Source organism: Harpia harpyja, chromosome 5 (genome assembly GCF_026419915.1).
Source record: "Harpia harpyja isolate bHarHar1 chromosome 5, bHarHar1 primary haplotype, whole genome shotgun sequence".
Classification (NCBI taxonomy): Eukaryota; Metazoa; Chordata; class Aves; order Accipitriformes; family Accipitridae; genus Harpia; species Harpia harpyja.
Genome location: NC_068944.1, coordinates 79,185,716 through 79,207,666, shown reverse-complemented (window position 1 = coordinate 79,207,666; position 21,951 = coordinate 79,185,716). Strand labels below are relative to the sequence as shown.

Genomic DNA, 21,951 nt, shown 5'->3' with positions numbered 1-21,951 from the left:
TCTTTGGGCAACCTGTTCCAGTGCCTCACCACCCTCATCGTAAAAACTTCTTCCTTATGTCCAGTCTAACCCTGTCCTCTTTCAGTTTAAAACTGTTGCCCCTTGTCCTGTCACTACAGGCCTTGGTAAAAAGTCTTTGTGTTTCTTATAAGCCCTCTTTAAGTATAGAAAGGCTGCAAGAAGGTCTCCCCACAGCCTTTTCTTCAGGCTGAACAACCCCAATTCTCTCAGCCTGTCTCCATAGGAGAGGTGCTCCAGCCCTTGGATCATCTTCGTGTCCCTCCTCTGGACCTGCTCCAACAGGTCCATGTCATTCTTGTGTTGGGGACCCCAGAGCTGGATGCAGTGCTCCAGGGGGGTCTCACCAGAGCGGAGTAGGGGGGAGAATCCCCTCCCTCGACCTGCTGGCCACGCTGCTTTGGATGCAGCCCAGGATATGGTTGGCTTTCTGGGCTGGAAACGCACATTGCCAGGTCATGTTGAGCTTCTCATCAACCACCACCCCCAAGTCCTCTTCCTCAGGGCTGCTCTCAATCCACTCATCACCCAGCCTGTATTTGTGCTTGGGATCACCCCAACCCATGTGCGGGACCTTGCACTTGGCCTTGTTGAACTCCATGAGGTTCGCACTGTCCCTCCTCTCAAGGCTGCCGAGGTCCCTCTGGATGGCATCCCTTCCCTCCAGCGTGTCGACCGCCCCACACAGCTCGGTGTCGTCGGCAAACTTGCTGAGGGTGCGCTTGATCCCGGTGTCCACATCAGTGACAAAGATGTTAAACAGCGTCGGTCCCAATACCGGCCCCTGAGGAACGCCACTCGTCACTGCTCTCCACTCGGACATCAAGCTGTTGACCACAACTCTTTGAGTGTGACCATCCAGCCAATTCCCTAACCACCGAGTGGTCCATCCATCAAATCCATGTCTCTCCAGTTTAGAGACAAGGATGTTGTGCAGGGCAGTGTCAAATGGTTTGCACAAGTCCAGGTAGATGACGTCCATTGCTCTTCCCTTATCCACCAATGCTGTAACGCAGTCGTAAAAGGCCACCAAATTTGTCAGGCATGATTTGCCCTTAGTGAAACCATGTTGGCTGTGCCAATCATCTCCTTATTTTCCATGTGCCTTAGCATAGTTTCCAGGAGGATCTGCTCCATGATCTTGCCAGGCACAGAGGTGAAACTGACTGGCCTGTAGTTCTCTGGGTCTTCCTTTTTTCCCTTTTTAAAAACGGGGGTTACGTTTCCCTTTTTCCAGTCAGCGGGAACTTCCCTGGACTGCCACGACTTAGCGCACTTGAGCAAGGGTTGAGTTTTTCCTGCCCATCCTGGCCAGACTCATGTTCCAGCTTCTCTTTAAACTCAGCCGAGTGGGATCCTGCGCTCGGCCAGCATCGCTGCACCGTGTTGCTCTGCCCGGCTCGATCTCCCCACCGCTGAGCGCTCCCCCCGCTTGCAGCTGCCTTTAAGTGCAGTGCAAACACAAGCTAATGGTGCCTGGCTTTGCTCCAGCTTATGCAACTCCGTCAAGGGCTGCTCTTGAATAAACTGTTTATGGAGTTTCAGCCCAGCTCGCTAGACCTCCTGGAGGCATAGCAGAAAGGCAGGACCTGCTAAGCCTGCTTTGCTCTCGCTTCCAGCCAAAGCACTCGACCGGGCTCCCGTCTCCCGCAGAGCGGCTGACATCTGCCCGCTGGAGAGCGTGCCGTGTCTGTCCTGCCTCTGTGGCTCCTCTCGAGCCGTGTCCCAGCCTGTCACCCAGACAAGAACAGCGTTATTGTGCCCTGTGTCCCCTGGAGGCAAGTCCCTGCCCTGGGAGAGGGGAGCACTGGCTGCCAGGACTGCTCCCAGCTGGGCACAGCTCAGGTGCTGGGAATTAAACCAATAAACAGGCTCTCTTTAAGTGTCAGCTGGGGCTGGTGAATTAATAGCTTTCTGCTAATGTGTTTTCGCTGCTTCCTCCAGGGACTTGCTTCCTGCTTTGGGATATGTGCAATAAATCACCTGGAGGAAACCCTGGCCAAGCTGGAAGATTTTGTTAGGTCTGATGTCTTCAAGAAATCTGTGGGACTGTTCAGTATCTTCAAGGTAAGAGCCAAAGGGCCCCTGCTGCGACACAGCGTGCAGCAAAAGGCTCACGCAGGCTTCTTCAGATACGGCGTGTGCTGGAGCGGTCCTCGGGAAAGGAGTTAATTTCCTGCCTCGGTGTGTTTGGCTTGGGGCTGGGATACCCTTTGCCTCTCCGGAGAGCTGCTCTTGGCATCAGAGGCTGCTTGGCATTAGCTCCCAGCTCTCAGCCGTCCGCTCCTGCAGACTCGTGTCCCGGTGAAGCCGCTTGCTTGCTGGGTGGGCTGGAGTAAGCTGTAACTTGGCTTCTGCGTCCGTCAGGGGACCCCAGCCTGACATGGAGTGTGGTTTGGCTGTCACCCACGTTGGTGCTTGACGGAAATCCCCGAGCGGCTCCTGCAGCCGTGCGCACGCCCCAGGAGACGGGGGTGTTTCGCACCCCGAGCGCTTGCAGCAAGAGCCTTTCCTCAGACCTTCTGACCCAGGTGGCTGTTTTAACTCCCAGACTCTAAGACTGGGTGTTTGAGGGACAGGGCTACTTTTGTGTGGGCACGCAAGAGACCCTGGCCCGTGATAGAAGGGTGTCCAGAGCTCGGGAGCAGGGTGAGGAATCCCTCATCCCTGCCCTGCTCCTCAGGCTTTGGTACAAGGAGGGTCAGCCATGAACTGCTCCCTGGGACGGTGCAGGTGAAGCCTTTCAGCAGTGCTGGTTAATGGGCAGTGAATGCTGATTTCTAGCATGGTAGTTAACGAGGTTAACTTGGCCAGGCTGGGGCTCACGTGCTTCCCCGCAGGGCTCTAACAGGTAACACTCGATGGCAAACTGGGGCTCGTGCCTTGGACAGAGATGTGCTGTTAGTGCAGCTCGTGCTCGGACGCCTGATGCTCCATCAGGGCTCTGGAGGTCTCTGCCACCACCAAAAGGACGGGAAGCAAAGGTCCGAAACCTGCTCGGAGTGTCCCTTGTCTTCTAGGGGGTACCTTCAGCTGGTCAGGCAGACCACGTCCTCGTGAGACCTGGGAAGAGCCAGCCTTGGCTTCCCCACCAGTCCCCCCCGTTAACTTTCTCATCTGTTGTAACAGGACCGTAGTGACAACGAAGTGGAGAAAGTAAAGAGCACTCTGATCCTGTGCTATGGATACGTAGCTATGTATGCACCCAAGGAGCTGGTGCTGTCCAGGATTGAAGCAGACATCCTGAAGAACATCTTCCAGTACTTTAACACTAAGGTAAGCTGTTGGGAAGGATCTTCCTGGGGAGGGAGAGCACACGTCGGTGAGCTGGAGCTGCCAGGCTGTTCTGGATGCTCTGCCCGAAGTATCTCGCTGGGACCCGTGGGCAGCCCCTGGGAGAAGGTCATTCACTGTGGAGTGTGCTCACTCGTGCATTGCTAATGTGTTTTGTTTTTTCACTTGTTCAGGTTCTGGGAATAAAGGTAGAAACCAAGGTACAGTGTGAGGCATTAAATCTGAACTACTCTCTGCTCTTTCCTGCTGTCTCTGTCTGCCTCTTGCTCAGGGTTCCCCTCGAGAGCAGCCCCGTGCTGTGCTCACAGCAGTGCTCCTCTGCCCGTGGTGACCGGGAGAGCTGCGGGAGCTGCTGCTCCTCACCCTGAGCTCCCCAGCCCGGTCCTCTGTGCTGGAACCGTTGCCTGAAAGTGCCAAAACTCACAGCAGAGGGGAAGGGAAAAAAACGCCTTTCTGGCAGGACAGGAGCCGTAGGTGAAAGCGTGGCTCGAGTGGGCACCGCTGTGGTGAAATCCTGAGCTGACCAAAGGCTGTGTTGGCCTCCCATGGGTGCCTGTGGTTGAGCTCGCTGCCCGTGGGCAGACCTGAGCCCGTCGCCTTCCACCCGTTCTGCTGAGGCCGTGCCTTTCCTGCGAGCTCTGCGTGGCTGGAGCTCGCAGAGCTGTCCCCAGGAGGCAGCGAGCCAGTTTAGGTTTGCAATCGTGGCAAAACGAGCCGTGCCTGCCCTGGGAGGTGAGGGTTGGGGTTCCCCCCCGCCCCAGAGCCGCTCCGGGGCTCAGGGCTCTGGTACGGCGCGGTGCTCGCCTCCCCTGCCTGCGGAGAGGGCGGTCAGGCAGCCCCTCCGGCTGTCCCCACACGTGCTTCGCTGGGGAAACTTGGGGACTCCAGAGACCGAGCTGCAAGCCACCGCTCGGCCAAAATCCACTAAACTAATTTTCCTGCTTCTCCCTGGAACAATCATTCAATGGGCAGGTATTAAAACCCAGATTACTATCCTGGGGGCAACGAGGGGTTGTATTTTTATATTTCTCCTTTTAAAGGCTGAACAAGAAAAATGGCATTTGTCAAGTTGAACTGTCAGGCCAAGGACTCCTTCTCCAGACTCCACTAATGCATTTTCCTTCTGGGCTCCTGCTGGCACTAACAGCTTCTGCAGAGCATCTCTGGCCCCTGAGCCGGGGACCTTCTCGCTCAAACCCTCCCCTGGCTCCTTGCCCTTCTGAGGGCATCGCCTGAGGGCTGGGACGAGGGGAGCGCTTTTAATTGGGGTGCTTCCTCTCAACCCGGTGTCGGCTGTCCTAGACCCCAAGCGGTGTAGGAAGAAGAGCTCCTGGCAACTTCTGGAGTTGCCTTGAGCATCTGTGTGCTCAGGGTGCTGCCTCGGTGGGGAGGAGGGAGACCAGGGAGCTGCTGGTGCCCAGCTAGCCTGTGACACTGGGGACAGGGTGTCCTTCTGCTCCCCGGTCACCAGAGAGCCTGTAAAGTGGATAAAGAGCAGAGAGCTGAGCCCACACGCTACTAACAGCACAGACCAAGCTGTTGTGCTCAGCCTGAGCACCGGTTTTCTTGGAGGGACACCAGTGCTGGGTGGGATGACGAGTTACGGTTGTGTGGTAAGCCTGGTCTTCACTTCTCACCCTGGGTTCTGCTCTCAGGACCTGACCCTGAAGCTGTGCCTCATCCGGAGCATCTGCATGATCAGCCAAGCCATCTACAAAGGCGTCAAGTGCGGTGACTTCATCTTCTCCCGCAAAGCTGAGCTTGTGGCCCAGATGGTGGTAAGAGCAAGCCCTGGAGGGTGGCCTGGCTTGGGGCTGGTCTAGAGGATGCCGGGGGAGGTTCCCAACCCACGTTGCTGAGGGTTAAGCGCAGGCGTAGCTGGAGCTGTGGCCTGGGTACCTTGTGGGAAGGGCAGGTATGTGTTTGCCCTGCTGAGTCCCCGTCCCCACGTGTCTGCCGGGCTCTGCTGTGGCAGGGTACTGCTGGCCTCCACGGACCTGCAGCGTGGGCTCTGCCTGCCCTTCGAGAGGGGGAAGGTCCCAGCAGGGAGCTGAGCGGTGGGAGGATGGCTTGCTGCAAGCAAAAGCAGACTTGCAGTGAGCGACGGTGCTGCATCTCCTTTGCCCAAGGCGTGGGGCTGTTGTGCAGCATTTGGGGTGTTGGGCTAATGTGGCGTGGCTCCTGGCTTGCTGTCTTGGGGAGGCTGGGCTTCCAGGCAGCTTCCTATGCCTGTAGTGGGATGCAGGTGGATGTGACCGTAACCATCGCCTTGTTCTGCTTTCCAGGAGTTCATAAAAGCAGAACCGCTGGAGACGATGCGGACGCCGGTTCGCCAGCGGGCAATGATCACCTGCACTTACCTGGTGTATCCTTCCTCCGCGCCCATCCCTGCGGGAATGCCACTTGCAGGGCAGCGCTCACTGGAGCTGCTGTGCCCGCAGAGCCTGACCCCGCTCCCCGGTTTGCCCTGCGGGTCTGACGGCAGAGCCAAGGTGCTCTCCCTCGGTGGGCACGTTAATAGAGCTGTGCTAGACACAGTGGAACTGGACGGTCTGGTTGGCACGGCTGCCAGCTAGCTTCCCCCAGCGCTCTTGGGCTCAGTTCTCGTTGGACTCTGCAGTGAGCGTTCTTTGTACAAACCAGAGCCAAGGGCACGGCACTCTCAATTACACAACGATGACTTCTGAGCTCCAGTTAAAAATACTCAGCGCGTCACAGCTCCTGACACAGATACTGGGAACGCTCTGCCTGCTTCCGATTAAAGCCGCTGCCACTTAGTGTAGAGTCAAGTCAGCAGGAATGCATATGAAAATCCTTGTTCCCTGCTTACCCAGGTGAAAGGCACTCCCGTAGCGCTCCATGCATCTGTGTTGCTTCCTTAACCTGGGATCAGCATCCTGGAGCCCCACCTCAGCGACCCCGACAGGACAGAGCTGATTGATACCTGCCTCGCTAGCGTGCTTGCCCTTCCACCGCTGGAACTGGCGAAGGAGAGAGATGAGAACGGAGGCAATGCCTTACACAAGGAGGTGCGGTACCCAGCACCAGCAGGCCGAGGCAGGCAGGGAGTTGCCTGCGCTGCTCGGATGCCTGCCTGCCTCGAGCTAGCGCTGGCAGCACAAAGCCGACGCGGAGCTAACATCGGGTCGCTCGCGACCCGGCAGGGTGATACGGCTTTGTTCTGCGGCGTGGGAGCTGCGGTCACGGCTGCTCCGGGACGTTGGTTTCGGGGCAGCGCACAGATGCCTTTTCACAGTCCCGTGAGCCATCGGGTCCTGTGGCCCCAGCATCTCCCTGGCAGCAGATCAGCCGTGGGAAAGGCCTGTTTTCAATTCAGCTGGGCACCTTGGGGGAAGCAAGCTGCACTGTTTCCTCTGCTCACTTATCTCTTGAAAAGGCCTGGCCCTTCTGTGCACTGATAGCAAGTGAGAAAATATGAGCTTATCAGCAAGTCCAAATGCCGCTAATAAGAGCATGAACTCCCTCGAGGGAAAAAATCAAATGATCCTGGAAACCCTGCAGGGTAGAAGGGGCCTTTACATAACTAGCTTTTGAAAGGCTGCAGCTGCTTCTCAGTTGTGGTTGAGTGCTTAATGAATGAAAATAACATGCTGCTAATGAAGTTGTTGCAGCTGCTGGGTGGCTGCAGAGCAGCCCTGTGCTCCACCGTATCGCCTGCCGCTGCTGCGGCTCCTTCAAGGTGAGCTGCAGAGCAGGAGCCTGGGGCTCTGACTGTCCCCAGCTAGTGTTTGCAGGCATCTGGCCTAAAAGTTTAAGTTAATAATCTTTTTCTCCTTCCCTTCCATCCTCCGAAGCTTTGTAGTTTTTATTTTTTGGAGTTTATCCCCAATTAAGTCCTGGAAGGAAACTGTAAGCATCTTCAAAGGGCTTGTTCAGACCGGGCTCGCTGGAATTTATCCCCAGATGGGAGAAGGACCAAATTCCCTTCTGCAAAGCCTCCACTGAAGCATCTGTGCTAGTGTTCTCGGCTCTGGCTAGCTGCTGGCACTCGGCACAGATCACGGCCACCGCTGTGCTGACTCCCGCCATGTGTCCAGCACTTCCAGTGAAGGTGGATTTTGCAAACTGGGTTTCAGTCTCTGCTGCTGCATTTTCCTACTAAGCTGGAGGTGATTGTATCTTGGCACCCAACGCCTGGGAGAGTCCTACAAACTGAGAATAGGTGCAGAGAGAGATCTCTTCCTCCTTGCCTGCCTGGGCTGGCTCTCTGGGATGAGACGCAGTGCTTGCATAGTCTGTGATCAATCTTTCCTCCTTAGATGCTGTATGGTGACACCATCAGTGCCCTTAAAGACCTGCTGAAGAGACTCCTGCAGAGGAACTTGACCCCCCATGGGCTGCAGGACATGTTTGCGGTAGGTGCAGACTGGCTTTGGTGGAGGAAGAAGCAGGGAAACAGAGGTGCCTGCCTGCCGACCAGAGGTCACGAGGCAGAGACAGCTTTGGACCCAGAGCAAGACTTAGTGAGACTGGTCCTCACTTCTCCTTGTGACGTGAGGTCCAGCGTGACCCTAGTTCCCCTCCTGCAGATGCTGGACGCGCAGCACGGCTGCTCTGGTGTGGTGCTCAGGCTGCCTGGTTGGGGCAGGGTCTCTAGGGGAGGACGCATGCAATTGCCCCTTCGGGCATGCCTGCTGGTGCCCGAGAAGGGTGGTCAGCACGTGGCTGATGAGGAGGTCTCTGGCAGTGGGGGACACACACATGTACACACAGCCTCACCAGGAGGCAGAGACCCAGTGTTGTCCTGCAGATGAGCCAGGGTAAGCTGGTGGGGTCAGGGATGCGGTTCCCGCAGCCCACGCGTGCACCACGGGTCGCTGGGCTGAAGGATGCCTTGGCTGCTCGCGGCAAAGCAGCCGAGCTTCTGCTCTCCTTTCTGCTGCTCTTCCCCTGTAGCATTTGGGCCCCTGGATCAAGTCGAACAAAGAACACGAGCGGCAGCGAGCAGTGGAGGTCAGCGCTGCCTTGCTGGACTTCTACCTGAGCAAGCTGAACGTCAGCGTAAGTAAACGCAGAGCTCGAACGTCTTTCTTGCTGCTGCTGTCAGCCTTGCTGGGGCTCGTGTGTACGTCCCTCCCTGTGGGGGGGTGCGAAGGGGGTCTTCGCGGCGGTAGGGAAACGCTGTACTCGTGGCCCCGTGCTCTCCTCGCTAGCGTCGCCTGTGTTCGTCATCCCTGCAGACCGTCATCCCCTTCTACAACCTCGGCGTCCTGATCGCGCTCTTCTCCCCGCGCTGCTCGGACTCCTTGGCCAGCGTTCGCCAGCACGCCGTCGACTGCGTCTACTGCCTGCTCTACATCCAGCTGTGCTACGAAGGTGGGCGTGCGGGCGGCGGAGGGTGGTTTTGGTGGGTGCCGGCAGCAGGAGCCTTCTTCTCCGCAGCTGGGCAGAGGGGTGCGCGTCCCATCCCTCCACGTACGTGATCCCGAAGGAGTAAGCCGCAAGGGCGGTTTGCTGCAGAAGCGGGGCTGGTGGGGAACGTCGTGGAAGAGTTTCAAAGGCTCTCTCCAATGCTTGAGTGCAGGTGAGCAGGTTTCTGAGCCTGCCTTTCAGCCTGGCGTTCTCCCTCTCTCCGGGAGAGGTCAGTCCTCCACTTCAGATGGCCTGAGCGGAGGCACTGAGAAAAGCGAAGCCCCTGCAGCACCAGGAGAGGACTTTCTGGGTCCTGCTCTCCGGAGCAGTGGGGGTCCTTGCAGGGCAAGCGCTTCTGGCCCTTGGCAGCAGCTTTGGTTTCTTGGCTCCTTCCTGAAAGCTGGGCCAGCTCGCGAGTGAAACCCAGCTCTCCGCAGCACGTGGGTGTAAAACACGAGGAATGCTGTTCGCTAAATGCTCCCTCTGAATCCAGGTTTCGCCCGGGATCACAGAGATGAGATGGTGGAGGGGCTGAAAGCTCTGAAGAAAGGCCTGGAGGAGCCCGACTTCACCATTCTCTTCCATACCTGCAACAACATTGCCATGGTAAGGTGGAGGGCAAATCCAGCACGGCCCTGGTCTTTGCAGGGTGGTGGAGCTGTGCAGTGGGAGCTGCAGAGGACTTGATGCCTCATCTGTTCTGACCAGCCACGCGGTCTGGAAGCTGCTGGGGAGCCCCAGTCTTGCACCAGGAAACAAACCGCTGCGGTCTTCTCCTCTCCTCCAGCTGGAGAGTTCTTCTGGCCTGGCCAGGGGATGCTCAGAGCATCTCACCCCCGTTGGGAAGCTGCTGCTCCCCTCTTTGGGCGTGAGGCCCCCAACGAGGACATCTGTGCAGACACTCTGTGGGGGCACAGTGGATGTCGGCAGGGACTCGTGCCTGGCTGTGCTGTAGCTTAGTGCATCCATTCAGGGGTCTTGACGGGCAGCCTGAACTCTTCAGCCATCAATGCTCCCAGCGCTGGGGTCGAAAACTTACTTTGCTGTAGATGATGCAAATAGTTCCTGTCCATGTCATCTAAAAACTAAGGTGGAGGCGGTCTAGCTCAGCCCTGTGGGACCTGCCTGAGGCCCCAGCATGCTCCACGGAGGACACTTTGGTACGTCGTGCTCCTCAATGGAAGCTGCTGGCTGAAGGAAGCCCTCGAGGCCCCATCACTGGCTGTGCTCTCCTGTGGAGCATGGGGTGCTTGGCTCAGGAGCTGCAGCTACTGGGCTCCTGGCTACCTCCCAGTATGGCAGCAGTGTTGGTAAAGTGGTTCAGTGCAACTTTATACCCAAAAGGGTCCAGGTGTGGCTCCCAAACCACTGTGATTTGAATGAGGTGAACAGCATCTGGGGTCTGGTGGTGAGGGATGGGGTGAGGGTGACTCGAGAGAGAGCTGCATGGGTGAACTCCTCCTTGATGGCCATGTTCTATGCTGAGAGCTCTGCAAGCATTGCTCCAGAAGGACTTGTAGCTGTAGAGAAGCTGGTAGTACCTTTTTGTCCTGGAAAAGCTGCCATTCCTCAAATGTTGTCACTCCAGTGAACATTCCACCTACTAACTTCTCTACTGAGCAGCTTATTCCACCGTCAGGTCTGGAGAGCGTGATGAGACCTGGGGGAGCATCCTCCCAGTGGTCGGGTGGTGGCCAGAGTGGAGTTAAGGGCTCGGTTGTGCTGTCCCAACCCATCCCAAGAGAGCCCCAGGTTATCTGGCCACGCTGGCCAACGGCATGGGGCAGGTGGCCTCTTGCCTCCTTCGGGGCTGTAGTCTGGCCCTCGCTCCCCCCCGTTACCACCGATTTGGGCTCCTGGCTGATGCTCCTGCAGGGCACCGAGCCGAGGAACGGCTGTCCTGCTGCCTGCAGTCGGGGAAGCTGCGCCGGGGGCCCTTTGTCCGGTGTCATCGAAGGGACCGCTCGCTTCAGAGAGTGACAAAAACCCGTTGCTTAACTCCGCTTGCCCTCTGCCTAGGTGATTGGGAAGCGCGTCCCTCCGGACCAGCTGATGAGCCTCCTGCTCGCCATGTTCGAGGGGCTGGCGGACCCCGATAAGAACTGTTCCCGAGCAGCCACCGTCATGATCAACTCCCTCCTCAAGGAGCGCGGAGGTGTCTTGCAGGAGAAGGTAAGCTGCCGCTGCTTGGCCTCGGCACTGCCTCCGTGGTCCAAACGCAGCCCTGGGGAGGCAGCTCCAGCCTCCGTGGTCCAGCCCTGAAGAGGCAGCTCCAGCCGGGTTGCGCTGCCTCCCGTTCTTTCCGCGTGCGTCGCCTGATAACTTCCCACTCGCAGCTCCAGCAACTGGTTTGCTGGGGTTGGTGGGCTTCTCTGGTACGGGCAGGGATGCACCAGTAAGGGACAAGCCCTTGACCAGAGCGTGATGCCCAGCACAGGAAGGGGTCCAGCCCTGACGGAAGAAGGGAGGCATTTAACCCCTGTCTGTATCAGCTATTGTTGTTGCTTTTCTGGCCAGGGGAACACTGGCCCCAAAGCTTTCGGGGGCTGTCGCTCCTGACCTTCCTCGTTTCCCGTGGGCACGCGTGCTCACGCTCTCCTCGTCGGTCCTCGCGGTCGGGGAAGGCTGCTGTGTGGTAGGAGGCGGCGGCTGCTGGCGAGGCCGGCTCCGGTCTGGCTCTCGCTCGGGTTGAGGAGTTCAGAGAAGCTCACTTTACCAGAAGGGCTCGGGCTCCCTGTGAAACCTTTGCAAGCTCTGGGGGAGCCCAGGGTTCCTGGCTGGGAAACCAGTCTGAATGCTTGCAGGGCTTAGAGGTGCTGGACACAGAAGGCTTTTTTGTCTAATCCACTACCTTTAGGGCTAAGCTCCCCCTTTCTCTCGCAGTAATTGGAAACACCAGGTCTCCAGCTACTCCTTGGGCTTTCTTTTGCGCTAGAGCTTCTGCTAAAGTCCTGCTCGCTACCTATTAGCCTCTATCCTACATGGGATTGCTCCAGCTTACATGACTCACCTTTTGGTCAGATCCAGTCCAGCCCAGATCCTGAAATCTGAACTGATGCTAAGCTCCGGAGTCTGTGGGGCAGACCCGAGCGCAGCTGGGGACGGAGCGCTCGGCTGCTCTGCACTTAATCTCGGGAATTTGCTGCCAGGCCTGGTCTGCACATGAACTTCCTATTTGTCTTAACGTGCGTTTTACAGCTTGTAGCGAGTGCCGAGGTGTCTCCCTGCGTTCAGCTTGAGTTCCTCTTAGGAACTCGCTTGCTGAGCTCCTCTCGCTGCACCCGTATCGAGGCTGGGGCTTAGCGCGAGTGCCTTGCCAGGAGGCTGTGCCTCCGGGGTGGAGGGTGTCCTTGCTGGCTCCCTTTTCCCCTGGGAATACTCTGCAGCCTCCTCCGTCTCCTGGGTGGCAGGGTGGGGAGGGATCCGTGACTTCCACGGAGGTCTGTGGTTCTGCATGCAGCCGGCAAGCAGGGAGGCTTCCCTCAGTGGGGAAGATAAACTGCCCTGCCTGACGGTCTGCCCACCCGTGTTGTCTCCTGAAGTCCCGTTACCTGCCTGGGCTGCGATCGAGGGGAAGGGACACGCGTGCCCTGGCTGCAGGGAGCATCTGACGGTGACCCCAAGTGCTCGGCATGTCGTGGCCCTCAGCTGGATGCCACCGTCTCCTCTTCCCTCAGGTGCCCGACATCATGAGCATCATCCACAGCAAGCTGGAGGAGGTGGACGAGGAGCACATCCGAAAGGCCGCCCAGCAGACGGTTTACATCCTGGCCTCCCAGCACAAGAGCGTGGTGGTGTCCAGCCTGCTGGGAAGCTCGCTGCCCTTTGACAGGTCCTGCCCTGCGCTGCCACGGTGGCCCGGCTCCCGCACGTGCTCTCGCGGTGCCTGGGCTTCGGAGCAGCTTTCGCCTAAGCTGCAGATAATCTTTTGGCTCCTTACCCCAGTAATCAGACCCTGCTGGAATTTCCTTTGCGCGCTCGAGGATCAGCACGGCCGCTCGCTGCCGGAGCTGCCTTTCGGGGGGCTTGGTGGGCTTAGAGGCGCCGGCAGCGCGAACTAGCAAAGCTGGCCCCAGAGAGCTGAGCGCGGCTGGGGTGCTCGGTCCTGCTTTACGGAGCAGACCACCTACCCCAAAGCTGCTGACCGTGTTGTCGCCGGCCCCGGGCTGAGCCTTGAGCAGGTGTTATCCTCCTCCTTGCACCATTACCGCTCCTCTGTTATTAGCATGGCCGGCCGGCCGGCAGGCTTGCAAACTGCACAGGGCGAGGCAGGAGCTCTCTGGCTGCTGGTATCGGGGGAACCGTGGGGTTTTGGGGTTGCAGGGCGGCTTTGGGTGTCGTCCGAGAGCAGCCGCTGGGTGAGGATCGCACGGCGCAGCCGCCGCTGTCGCAGGAGGCTGCCGTCGAGCCTTCCCCTGCACGCAGGCTCTCCCGCCCGGGGCTCGCCGTCGTTGCAGGCTCCCGCTCTCTGCGCCGGCTTTGCTGCTGAGCCGGGTGGCTCCTGCCCGGTGGCGACACGCTCCTCGCCCGCATTTCTGCGTGGTGGGTGACGTGACCCAGGTGTTCCTTGGCGTGGGGAAGGGGCTGACGCTTGCCACTGCTCAAACCGGGGAGGGTGAGTTAACGACGGTGGCCGGTGCCAAAGCCACGCTCCCCTCCCTCCTCTCCTCTAGCCACACGTGCACCATGTGGAGGTCCCTGGCCACCGAGCCCACCCTCACCTCGCAGATCCTGGAGCAGCTGCTGGAGAAGGTGAACCGGGACGTCCCGTACAAGGAGAGCAAGTGCTTCTTGCTGGGCAGTGGAGCCGAACGCATCGCAACCCCTCTACCCCTGGCCGTAAGTGTCCCGCGGCTGGTCCTGCCCCGTTCCCACCCCCGCGGAGGATGGCGTTCCCCGCACCAACACCTGGAATGCTTTTTTCATTTCCTTGGCTCGGGGGGTTTGTGCCAGGCATGGACTCTGGAAATAACGCATCGCTGTGTAATGCCTATTAGAGCTAATCCACCGGCTCGTAAAAAGCCTCTCAGGTGTCCATCCTCGAGGGAGACCACTTTGCATTTTATCCCTTCAGAAAAAATAAACGCAGCTTGGCAGCTTTCTAAGCAGTAAAGCAGCTGTGAAAATTTCCTCCTCCTCTGAAGGACCAAATGCAGATGGTACAGAATCAGCCGCACTGAAAGCAAACCCTCCTCCCCTCCCCGCTCTGTTTTTAACACCCCTCTATATTGTGCCGTGTAATTACGGCTTTTTAAATTGGCCGGAATAGGGCTCTGCGAAGGGCTCTGTGTGCGCGTTGTCTTCCTGCCCATAAAACCTGAGCTCTTTGGATCTGCTCTCCTTCCCCAGGTACAGACTTCAAACCTCCCCCAGCTGGAAACACCCCGCTTTCCCGAGGAGCGGTGCTTTTAATAGCAGCTGTAGCTCCGTCGGAGCTGCGTGTGGGATGCGGAGAGGTTACGCTGGGGGTAGATGCCGATGCTTTGTTAGACTCGGTGTTGCAGGAAGGAGCAAAAACCCTCTCGCTGCCTCGCTGGCTTATTTACTAACAAGATATCAGCGTGGTGTGGGAGATCCCTTCCTAATCCTTTTCTCCCGCGCGCTTCGCTCGCTCTCCAGGCCACATGTGCTTTGTATGAGATCATGTCTGCTCCGGAGTCTGGGGCAGCAGTGCTGGGACTCTACCCGCCGTTGTTTGTGACTCTCCTGCTGCGCGTCAGCTGCACCGTGGGTGTTCAGCTACCGAAGAACCTGCAGAGCAGGGAGAGGAGGAGCAGCAGCCACGGCCCGGCCCCCCGGAGCCTTCATCCCTGCAGGTACGGCAGAGCCGGGGCGCTGGGCGGCCGGCGCGGAGGGAACGTGCCTATCTGCCATGTGGAACTCATTTTTTGTTTGTGCGAACACAATAGCGTGTGCTGCGTCTGTAATCGGAGGGCTGGGTAATAACACCCGGGCCATAACGCCTTAGGTATGATGGTCTGATCTCTGGTGCGGTTTGGGCTCTGGGGTTTGGGGTTTTTTTTTTTTTCTTTGGTGTGTTTTCTTCTGCAGAACACAATCTCTAAATTGGGAAGCATTAAATCAGCCGCCTCTGCAGACGCAGTGAAAGATGTGCTTTTCAGAGCTTGGGCAGCCACAGTGCCAGAGCCCTGCCGGATTGGGTTACTGCCGCAGCCTCCCAAAAAAAGCCCCGCTGGCTTTCGGGAGCAGGTCTCGGCAGGGCCCCCCTGGGGCTCACTGGGCACGTCGGAGGCGGATGAGCATTTCTTGGGGAGGGAGGATGGCTCCGCTTCCCTGAAGGATGAGGAGGGGAAGCTGGAAAGAGCAAACTTTTTGGCTTCGTCGTGTCGATGGCTGCAGCGTGTCTCGGTCACGCCGAATTGCTGCCCGTTGAGCGATCAGAACCGGGCCACGATGCCGTCTTCCCCCAGTGCCGAGCCACCGCATCTGGCTTGTCCTCCTTCAGTGCTTTCAGCCCGTGGTGTCCCTTGCCGCTGAGGAGTCCCGGGGAGCCGAGAGGGAGGGCTCAGGTCCCCAACAGCCGCTCTCCAGCCGCTCTGCTCCTCCCGCCTGGTTGCGGTGAATGCCTTCAAATAGCTGCCTCGAGTGGCGATGCACCGGGCGGGCAGTGGGGTGATACGCTGCCCACCTGGGATGCCAGCAGCCCCTGTGCTGCCCGGCCAGGCAGGGTGCGATCAGCAGCTTTTTAAAAGGTGGGTTCAGGTCCCAGCCTCTCCCTGGGGCTGGCTCTGTTGTTGCAAAAACGATTTCTCTGTTGCGAGAAGCCCTGAAACCCCAAAGGGCCAATTGCTGAACCCAGGTGAGAGTCACCGCGGCTGCTAAATAATCCTCTGCTTGAGCCAAACAGCCCGGTTCAAACACCGAAGGGTGTTTGCTGGTGCGGAGCAGCACCTGCGTTGGCCCTCTGCATCTGTCACCTTTAGAAAGTGAGGATGCTGAAAGGGCCTCTGCAAGTGAGGCTTTCCCCTGGCCGCAGAAGAAGAGGAGACCACCAGGTCTGGGTGCACAGGGTCCGCATCCCGCGCAAGGTCCGCGTCCTGTGCAGGCTCTCGTTCCGTGTCGCTCCGAGCCTGCGAGCGCAGCGCTGGCCGACTTGCTGAGCATCATCGGCTCCTGGACGTTTCCAACGGAGCCGTTGTGCTGGGAGAGGTGGGACGCCGTGAAGGCAGAGCCGCAGGACTCTCCCACCTCTCCGCAGCCCTGGTGGTGTGACCGCAGGTGCCCTCGTCCAGCAGCAAACAGTCCAGGTGATGAGCGGTACCTGCATTTGCTTTAAAGCACTTCTTTAAATTTATGGGGATGTTGGAGTTAAACCCAGGCCTGAGGCAGTAACGGCAGGAGGTGCAAGCAGGCTTATCGGGGTTCGGAGGGCAGGGAGCCCTTCTCTGGAGCTGCTTCGCCAGCCACCTGCTCGCTCCCTCCACCAGCAAAATGTCTAAAGGTTCCCCCGGAGCTTGGGTTGGCCTGCAGGGAGGAAGCTCTGCCCTGATTTTCAGTTTTATCCTCTTGTGGGTTTCCAGACTTGGGTTTTTTACAGGCTATTTTTAGTCTTAGGGGAGAGAAAAAAAAGAAAAAGCCTGGAGGAGCCCACAAAGACACCAGACAAAGCAGCAGCGAGCTAAAAGGGCTCTGGCATCACTTGACAGTTCATTTGTCAAATCCCAACGGTGAAGAAAGGCCGTTTCCTTACCCTGAGCGGAGCGACTGGAACGGTGGCGCTGGGCACACCGAGCAATACCCCCCGCCTGCCGCCGTGCCGTGGTGGGCCCCATCTTCATCTCGGAAAGCTGCTGCTCGCGCAGAGGGTGACTTCTCCAGCAGGGAGATGTAATGAATGGAAACAGGTTGTTATGCTGGATGGCAGGGCTGCTATCTGATTAGTGTTTTATTTAGACCACATGTTAGAATAAAATGAAATGAACCCGACTTGTCGGAGGAGCAGGTTGGTTAAGGCCGATCGTGGGTTGCCCCGTGGCTATTCTGGCACTGGCGGTGTCGCTCCCCGAGCTTGTGGCACTTGCCGCGTCCCCTCGGGGTGTTTTGCACAGCGGCATCCGTGGTTTGGGATTGGCTTTGTGCAGATCCCCCCGACGGGAGCAGACGCTCGCGCTGCCTTTGTGGCTTTGGGCTCATGCAGCCAGAACTGTCTGTTCTCGTCATGCTCTTCCCCTTTAACGACTCCTGGAAGAGAGGCACGGGCAGATCCCAGCCAGACCCCGTGCCATAACACGGGGAGTACTGAAGGAAACTCGAAGCAACTGGTTGCCTCCCAGGGAAGGAGGTGTAGGAGCCAGAAACGACTGCTCTTCCTCCAAAAAGAGTCTGGACTCCAAACAGCATTGGGGACACAAACCAGAACGTGCTGAACTATTGCCGGAACCGCTGCTCCATCCGTGGAGCGGGGCTGGGGCTGGATGAGCCCACGTGGCTCCCTGCCGCGGGCCCAGGCTCTTCTCTGGATGCTCCTCGCGGCAGCAAGGCGACTGGCGATCCCAAGAGCAAACCATGAGGGTTGCAAGAGCCCCCAGATCCTTGTTGCAAGAAAAGCCGATGGGCCAGCCAGAAAATCGGTAGGAACCAGCAGCTCTTCAACACCCACATCCCAGATGTGGGATGGGGGAACACCCCGGCCCCTCTCCAGCAGTTCTGCCAGAGGCTGGCTCCCTCCTGCTGCTGCCGATCGAGGCGGCCAGCTTGATCCTGGGCTTTGCTGGGTGAAGCTGGGCAGGATTGTACCGGGGGGTCTTTCTCGCTGGTCCGAGCCCACGGCTTACATCGCCAGGGCTAGTCCAAAGGCAGGTGTGCCGGAGATGCTCCGCTTTAGTCCCTTGGGACCGCGGTCGGTGGGTCACACACGCGGCGTCTGTGTCCTCAAGAAGGGAAGAAGGCTCTTTTCCTCGCCGCTCCCCAGACACGGCCGGTATGCACGTGCTGTGTTGGGTTTCTTAGTGCTGCTTCTCAGATCTCCGCCTGATCTCGCAGGTGTTGGTAGAGAGCAGCCGCGTCCTGGCTGTGCATCGCAGCTGCGAGTCCCCAGTGACGTCGCCTGCTTTTGGGGAGCAGGGAGAGGGGCTGCATCACGCTGGCTCCTGCCAGAAATCTCCGGGGACTGTCCGGAGGGGCAGGGAATGGCACGTGGTTCTGCTCCGAGCCCTGTTTCTGCTCCTGCCACATGGATGCGGGCAGGTAGCCGCGGCCGGGCATCCGTGAAGTCATCGCTGATTGATGGAGGGGGAACGGTCTTTGTCCAACGAGCAGAAAAAACGTGGGATGTGAAATTCCAGCCTCGTCCCAGGAGCTGGTTACAATATCAAAGTAATTTCCTGTACGCGTTTTGAATTCTAAGTCTTCATGATATTTAAATGCCAAAGAGAGATGGTAAAGGTGAATATGATAGCTTGGCAGGAAAGGGAGGTTGGAAGACACGGGCTTTTGTTAGAAAGGAAGGAAGTGTCTATAGGACACTGTGGAAAAAGCAAACCCTGTGAATGAACGGCTTTAACCATCTGTCTCGCAGGAGCAGCCTCTGGTTGCGCAGGGGCTTAGCCCGCTGCGCTCGCCTCGGGCTTTTTAGCTCTTGGTAAGGAGCAGGAGAGCCTGAAGTTGCAGGCTGGGAGCCGAAACCTCAGGGAGGTTTGAGTGGAGTGGGAATCCCGCAGCCGGCATATGAGGGCTTTGCTGGGAACGGTTCCTCCTGAGGAACCACCCGCGAGCACCGGCTGGTGCCGGGACATTGCCTGTCAGACCTTGTCCGCAACCAAGGAGCTGGTGGGAAGTTTGTTGGCCTTCACTGGCCTCTGTTGTCCGTGAGCATCTGCCAGGAGGCTTTTTTGTTGCCGTTTCCCTATGCTGCAAGAAAATAAATCCCACTGCGTCTTTCTTGGACTAAATTACAGGTTGACCTGTACACAAGCTTTGAGTTTTGAGGCTTATGGAGTTTTCTTGCTCTGCAGAGATGGTAGTGGTCCTCATGATGCTGTGTGGGGGGGTGGCCTCCGTTGCACCAAAGCTGAGTGCGATTCAGGTTAGGTTTTGGGAGTGGGGGGCTCCCTGCCAGCAAGGGCGAGAACCCCAGGAGTGGGCTGAGAGGACTGGAGACACGCCGGCTAACGATGCCAGGATTAGGTCGACCCTGTCTCGGGGCAGGGAGACTGGCTCTATCTTCTGGGGCTGGACAGACCGAGAGCTGGTAGGTGCCCAGAGCTGTGGCACTGCGCGGTGATGATTTCAGCTCTAGGGAGAGCGAGAGCACGGGGATGGGCACGCTGTAGGCAGAGGTACGGCCGTGTATCTGCTGAGCGCCGGCACTGGAGCCTCTGCAGAGCTCTGCTGCGTCGGAGCCGCTCCACAGGACCGGATTGCCCCGGCCGAGGCTGGAGGATGATGCTCGGCCCCTGGAGAGCTGAGCTGGCAGATGTCTGGGTCTCCTGCTCCAAATGGGCAGTAGTACGTGAAGCGGCACACCGTACCTCCCCTCGAAACGGACTGCCGTAATGAAAAAGGAGCCTGGGTTTTATTCCAGGCTGCTGGAAGGGATATTCAAGGTCGGAGACTTGCTCTGGGGAAGGACCCCTCTAAATGGAGACGCTTGCGGGTCACTTAGCGATTTCGGCTACGGCTCGTGGAAAGGAAGCACTGCAGCCGGCTCGGGGGAGCTGCGTGTGCTCAGGCTGTCTCTAGCTGAAAACTGGTTGAAAAACTCCAAAGACCTGTGTGGCCGGACTCCAAAACAGTAAAACCAGGACTGTTACAAATACTAGCGGATCGGTGTGGACAGATGGTGGAAGGATACTTCTGCCTAAGGTTTTCTTTAATTAGTAATTAATTCCTTGTTGTCCCGGCGTCTTCATGGTGCAGGGTTACTGAAAGCATGCCGAAGGACTCTCTGCCAGTCTGGGCTTTTCAGAAGAGCCGAGCAAGCTAGCTCAGCAAGAGTTTGCAGTCCTGCTTCTCTGTGTGCCGTCACTAACGGAGCCAGCTCGATGGCTCCTCTGTGGGCCCCTCCGGGTGGGTTTTGCAGGGCAGGCTTGAGGCTTCTGCACCGTCTGCCCCATGGGTCTGTAACCTCACAGCCCGACCGGCCGCTGTGTGCCCCGTGTACGAGAGCAGCGTGGGACCAGCCGGCTTCTGCTCGAGCTCACGGGGGATGCAGCAGAGACCTCGTTATGAGCACTTCTTTGCAGAAAAGCAAACCTGCATTCTCCTGCTTTCCTGCTCTTTGTGTTTTTGCCGTGGGCAGGTGCTCAGCTTTGGCCCTTAAGAACGCTCCGCTTGCGTGAGTGGGTCCTCCGGGCACTCATCCCTGGAGGAACCCCAGCCCTGGCTCCCAATAAAACATAGAGACAAGTGCAGCCCAAAGCTGCTGAAAGCCTCGGGGCTGGCGTGGCAGGGTGTGTTTTCCACGCGTACAGTGGGTCAGTGTTTATTTTCCATCGTTAGTCTCAACTTGGGACGCACGAGAGGTGTGATGGGATGTGCTTCGTTAAGGCAAGCCGGGCTCTCTGGGGCTCCTGCAGCTGCTGGAGCACGTGGCTGCGGTGCAGCCCCATGGGTACCCCCCCTGCAGCCTCCTGGGGCTCACTGGGGGTGACGGTCCCTCCAAGCACCGGTCCCTTGTCACTGCAGCTTGGCCTTTTCCTCTAAGAAGCCAAAATAGCAGGAACCCAGCTCATAAGCTGGAAGATCTTTGTGTTAAGACGCTCTTACTAAATTATGTTTTCTTTGTGTGTGTGGTAACTACATTCCTCTCGCTTGTATTGAAGGCTAAGATTTATCCATTGCTAATATTTGTTTTGTTTTGACAGGATAACGTATGTTTCCCATATGTTGCTCTGTGCTTGCAGCAAAATAATCCCTACCTATAAAATATCAATGCAAAAAAACCCCCCTCCTTAAAGTAGTTCTGGACTTCTTTACTTTTCAGTCTATTGTCTTGGATCACTTTAACGGCAAACGTCACGGTGTAAATGGAAGTAGCCGTGAGTTATGGGCTCGTCTCACTCCAGCTAAAGCCCTCGCATAACTCATCCCGTCCTCAAGCACCCGAACGCTCCCCGCGTGTCCCAGCGCTCCCCGGGCAAGAAGTTCCCTCCTCTGCCGCCTTGCAACCTGCCAGGCAGGCAGGGCTGCAGGCAGGGCTGCAGGCAGGGCTGCAGGCAGGGCAGGCAGCCTGCCCTAACCTAACCGCTGTGCTTCTCTCCCCAGCTGTGCCGTGGAAACGCTGAAGGTCATGCTGGCCCGGGGGGGGTAGCGAGGAGGTTGCCAGGGCCGTGGGCAGCGCCGGCGGCTGGGAGCTGATGGTGAGTCCGGAGAGGCACCACGACGGGATCGCCGTGCTCGCCGGGTAAGACGCTGGTGCCGCGCGTCGGTTCTCTGGTACGTCCTCTGGTTTTGGTGCAAGAGCCGCGCCGCGGCCGTTGGGAGCCCGTAGCGAGCGGGGAGGGGGGAGCGCGCCGTGTGCCGGGGGAAGCTGCGACGCGTCAAAGCCGGCGGAGGGTCTCGATGGCTTCCCGCAGCATCGCCATGGGTCTGGCGGTGGGGCTCTGCCTGGCTGCCCACCGTGGGATGGCCGGCTCTGTCCCCGGCTGGCTGGAAGCAGCCTGGGGAGGAGGGAGCACACGGGGGCTCGGTTGCGTTCCTGGGAGCGCGGTGGGGCTGGATGCAGCTGGCGGCCGCCGTCGGTCCCGCTGCGGCGTGCCTGCCGTCCCACGCTTCCCCGGCATGCCGCTCGCTGGGGCTGTGCAGCGCATCTTCAGGCACGTCAGCCAAAGCTTTGCTGCGATCGCCTGCTTCGCCGCGCTCCTGTCGGGGTTCAGGCTCCCTGTTGCCTTCCAGCCAAGGTACGACGGAGACCAAAAGGTCTTGGGTGGAAACTTTTTTTCCTTTTGCTGCTGCTGAAACGTCCTTGCGGTTCATCAAGTATTGCAGTGGCATCCGATCCCTGTAGACGGCTGGCTGGCAGCTGCCTGTCCTTCCCGCGGCGGCTGCGCAACCTCGTGCCAACAGCAGCGAGTTTGGCGTGAGGCGGTGGGGCCAAGGGATGGCCGCAGCCCGCGGTCCAGTTCGGCAGAGCCTGGTTCAGCCGGGGACTTCGCTGTCCCTCCACCCAGTGCCGATAATAGCTCTTGGACAGCTGTGGAGGAGACGAGCGGTTTGGGATTTTCCAGTATTTGCAAAAATGCTTTATTGAACCTCCCAAACACTTGAGAGTGTCTCATCCAAAACAAAAACCATCCCTCCTGGCCA

At 58.3% G+C, this 21,951-nt stretch overlaps 1 protein-coding gene across 1 annotated transcript in view; it reads left to right on the top strand.

Annotated features, from left to right (window-relative positions):
- MROH1 (maestro heat like repeat family member 1) overlaps window positions 1–21,951 on the top strand; it is a 55,623-nt gene that overhangs the window by 23,442 nt on the left and 10,230 nt on the right. The window contains 16 exon segments of the mRNA XM_052787920.1: window positions 1,963–2,085; window positions 3,148–3,294; window positions 3,486–3,512; window positions 4,968–5,090; window positions 5,598–5,677; window positions 6,206–6,341; window positions 7,593–7,688; window positions 8,230–8,334; window positions 8,514–8,649; window positions 9,179–9,291; window positions 10,705–10,857; window positions 12,363–12,517; window positions 13,359–13,524; window positions 14,305–14,501; window positions 20,911–20,947; window positions 20,949–21,049. Coding sequence (XP_052643880.1) covers window positions 1,963–2,085; window positions 3,148–3,294; window positions 3,486–3,512; window positions 4,968–5,090; window positions 5,598–5,677; window positions 6,206–6,341; window positions 7,593–7,688; window positions 8,230–8,334; window positions 8,514–8,649; window positions 9,179–9,291; window positions 10,705–10,857; window positions 12,363–12,517; window positions 13,359–13,524; window positions 14,305–14,501; window positions 20,911–20,947; window positions 20,949–21,049 — 1,895 coding nt within the window.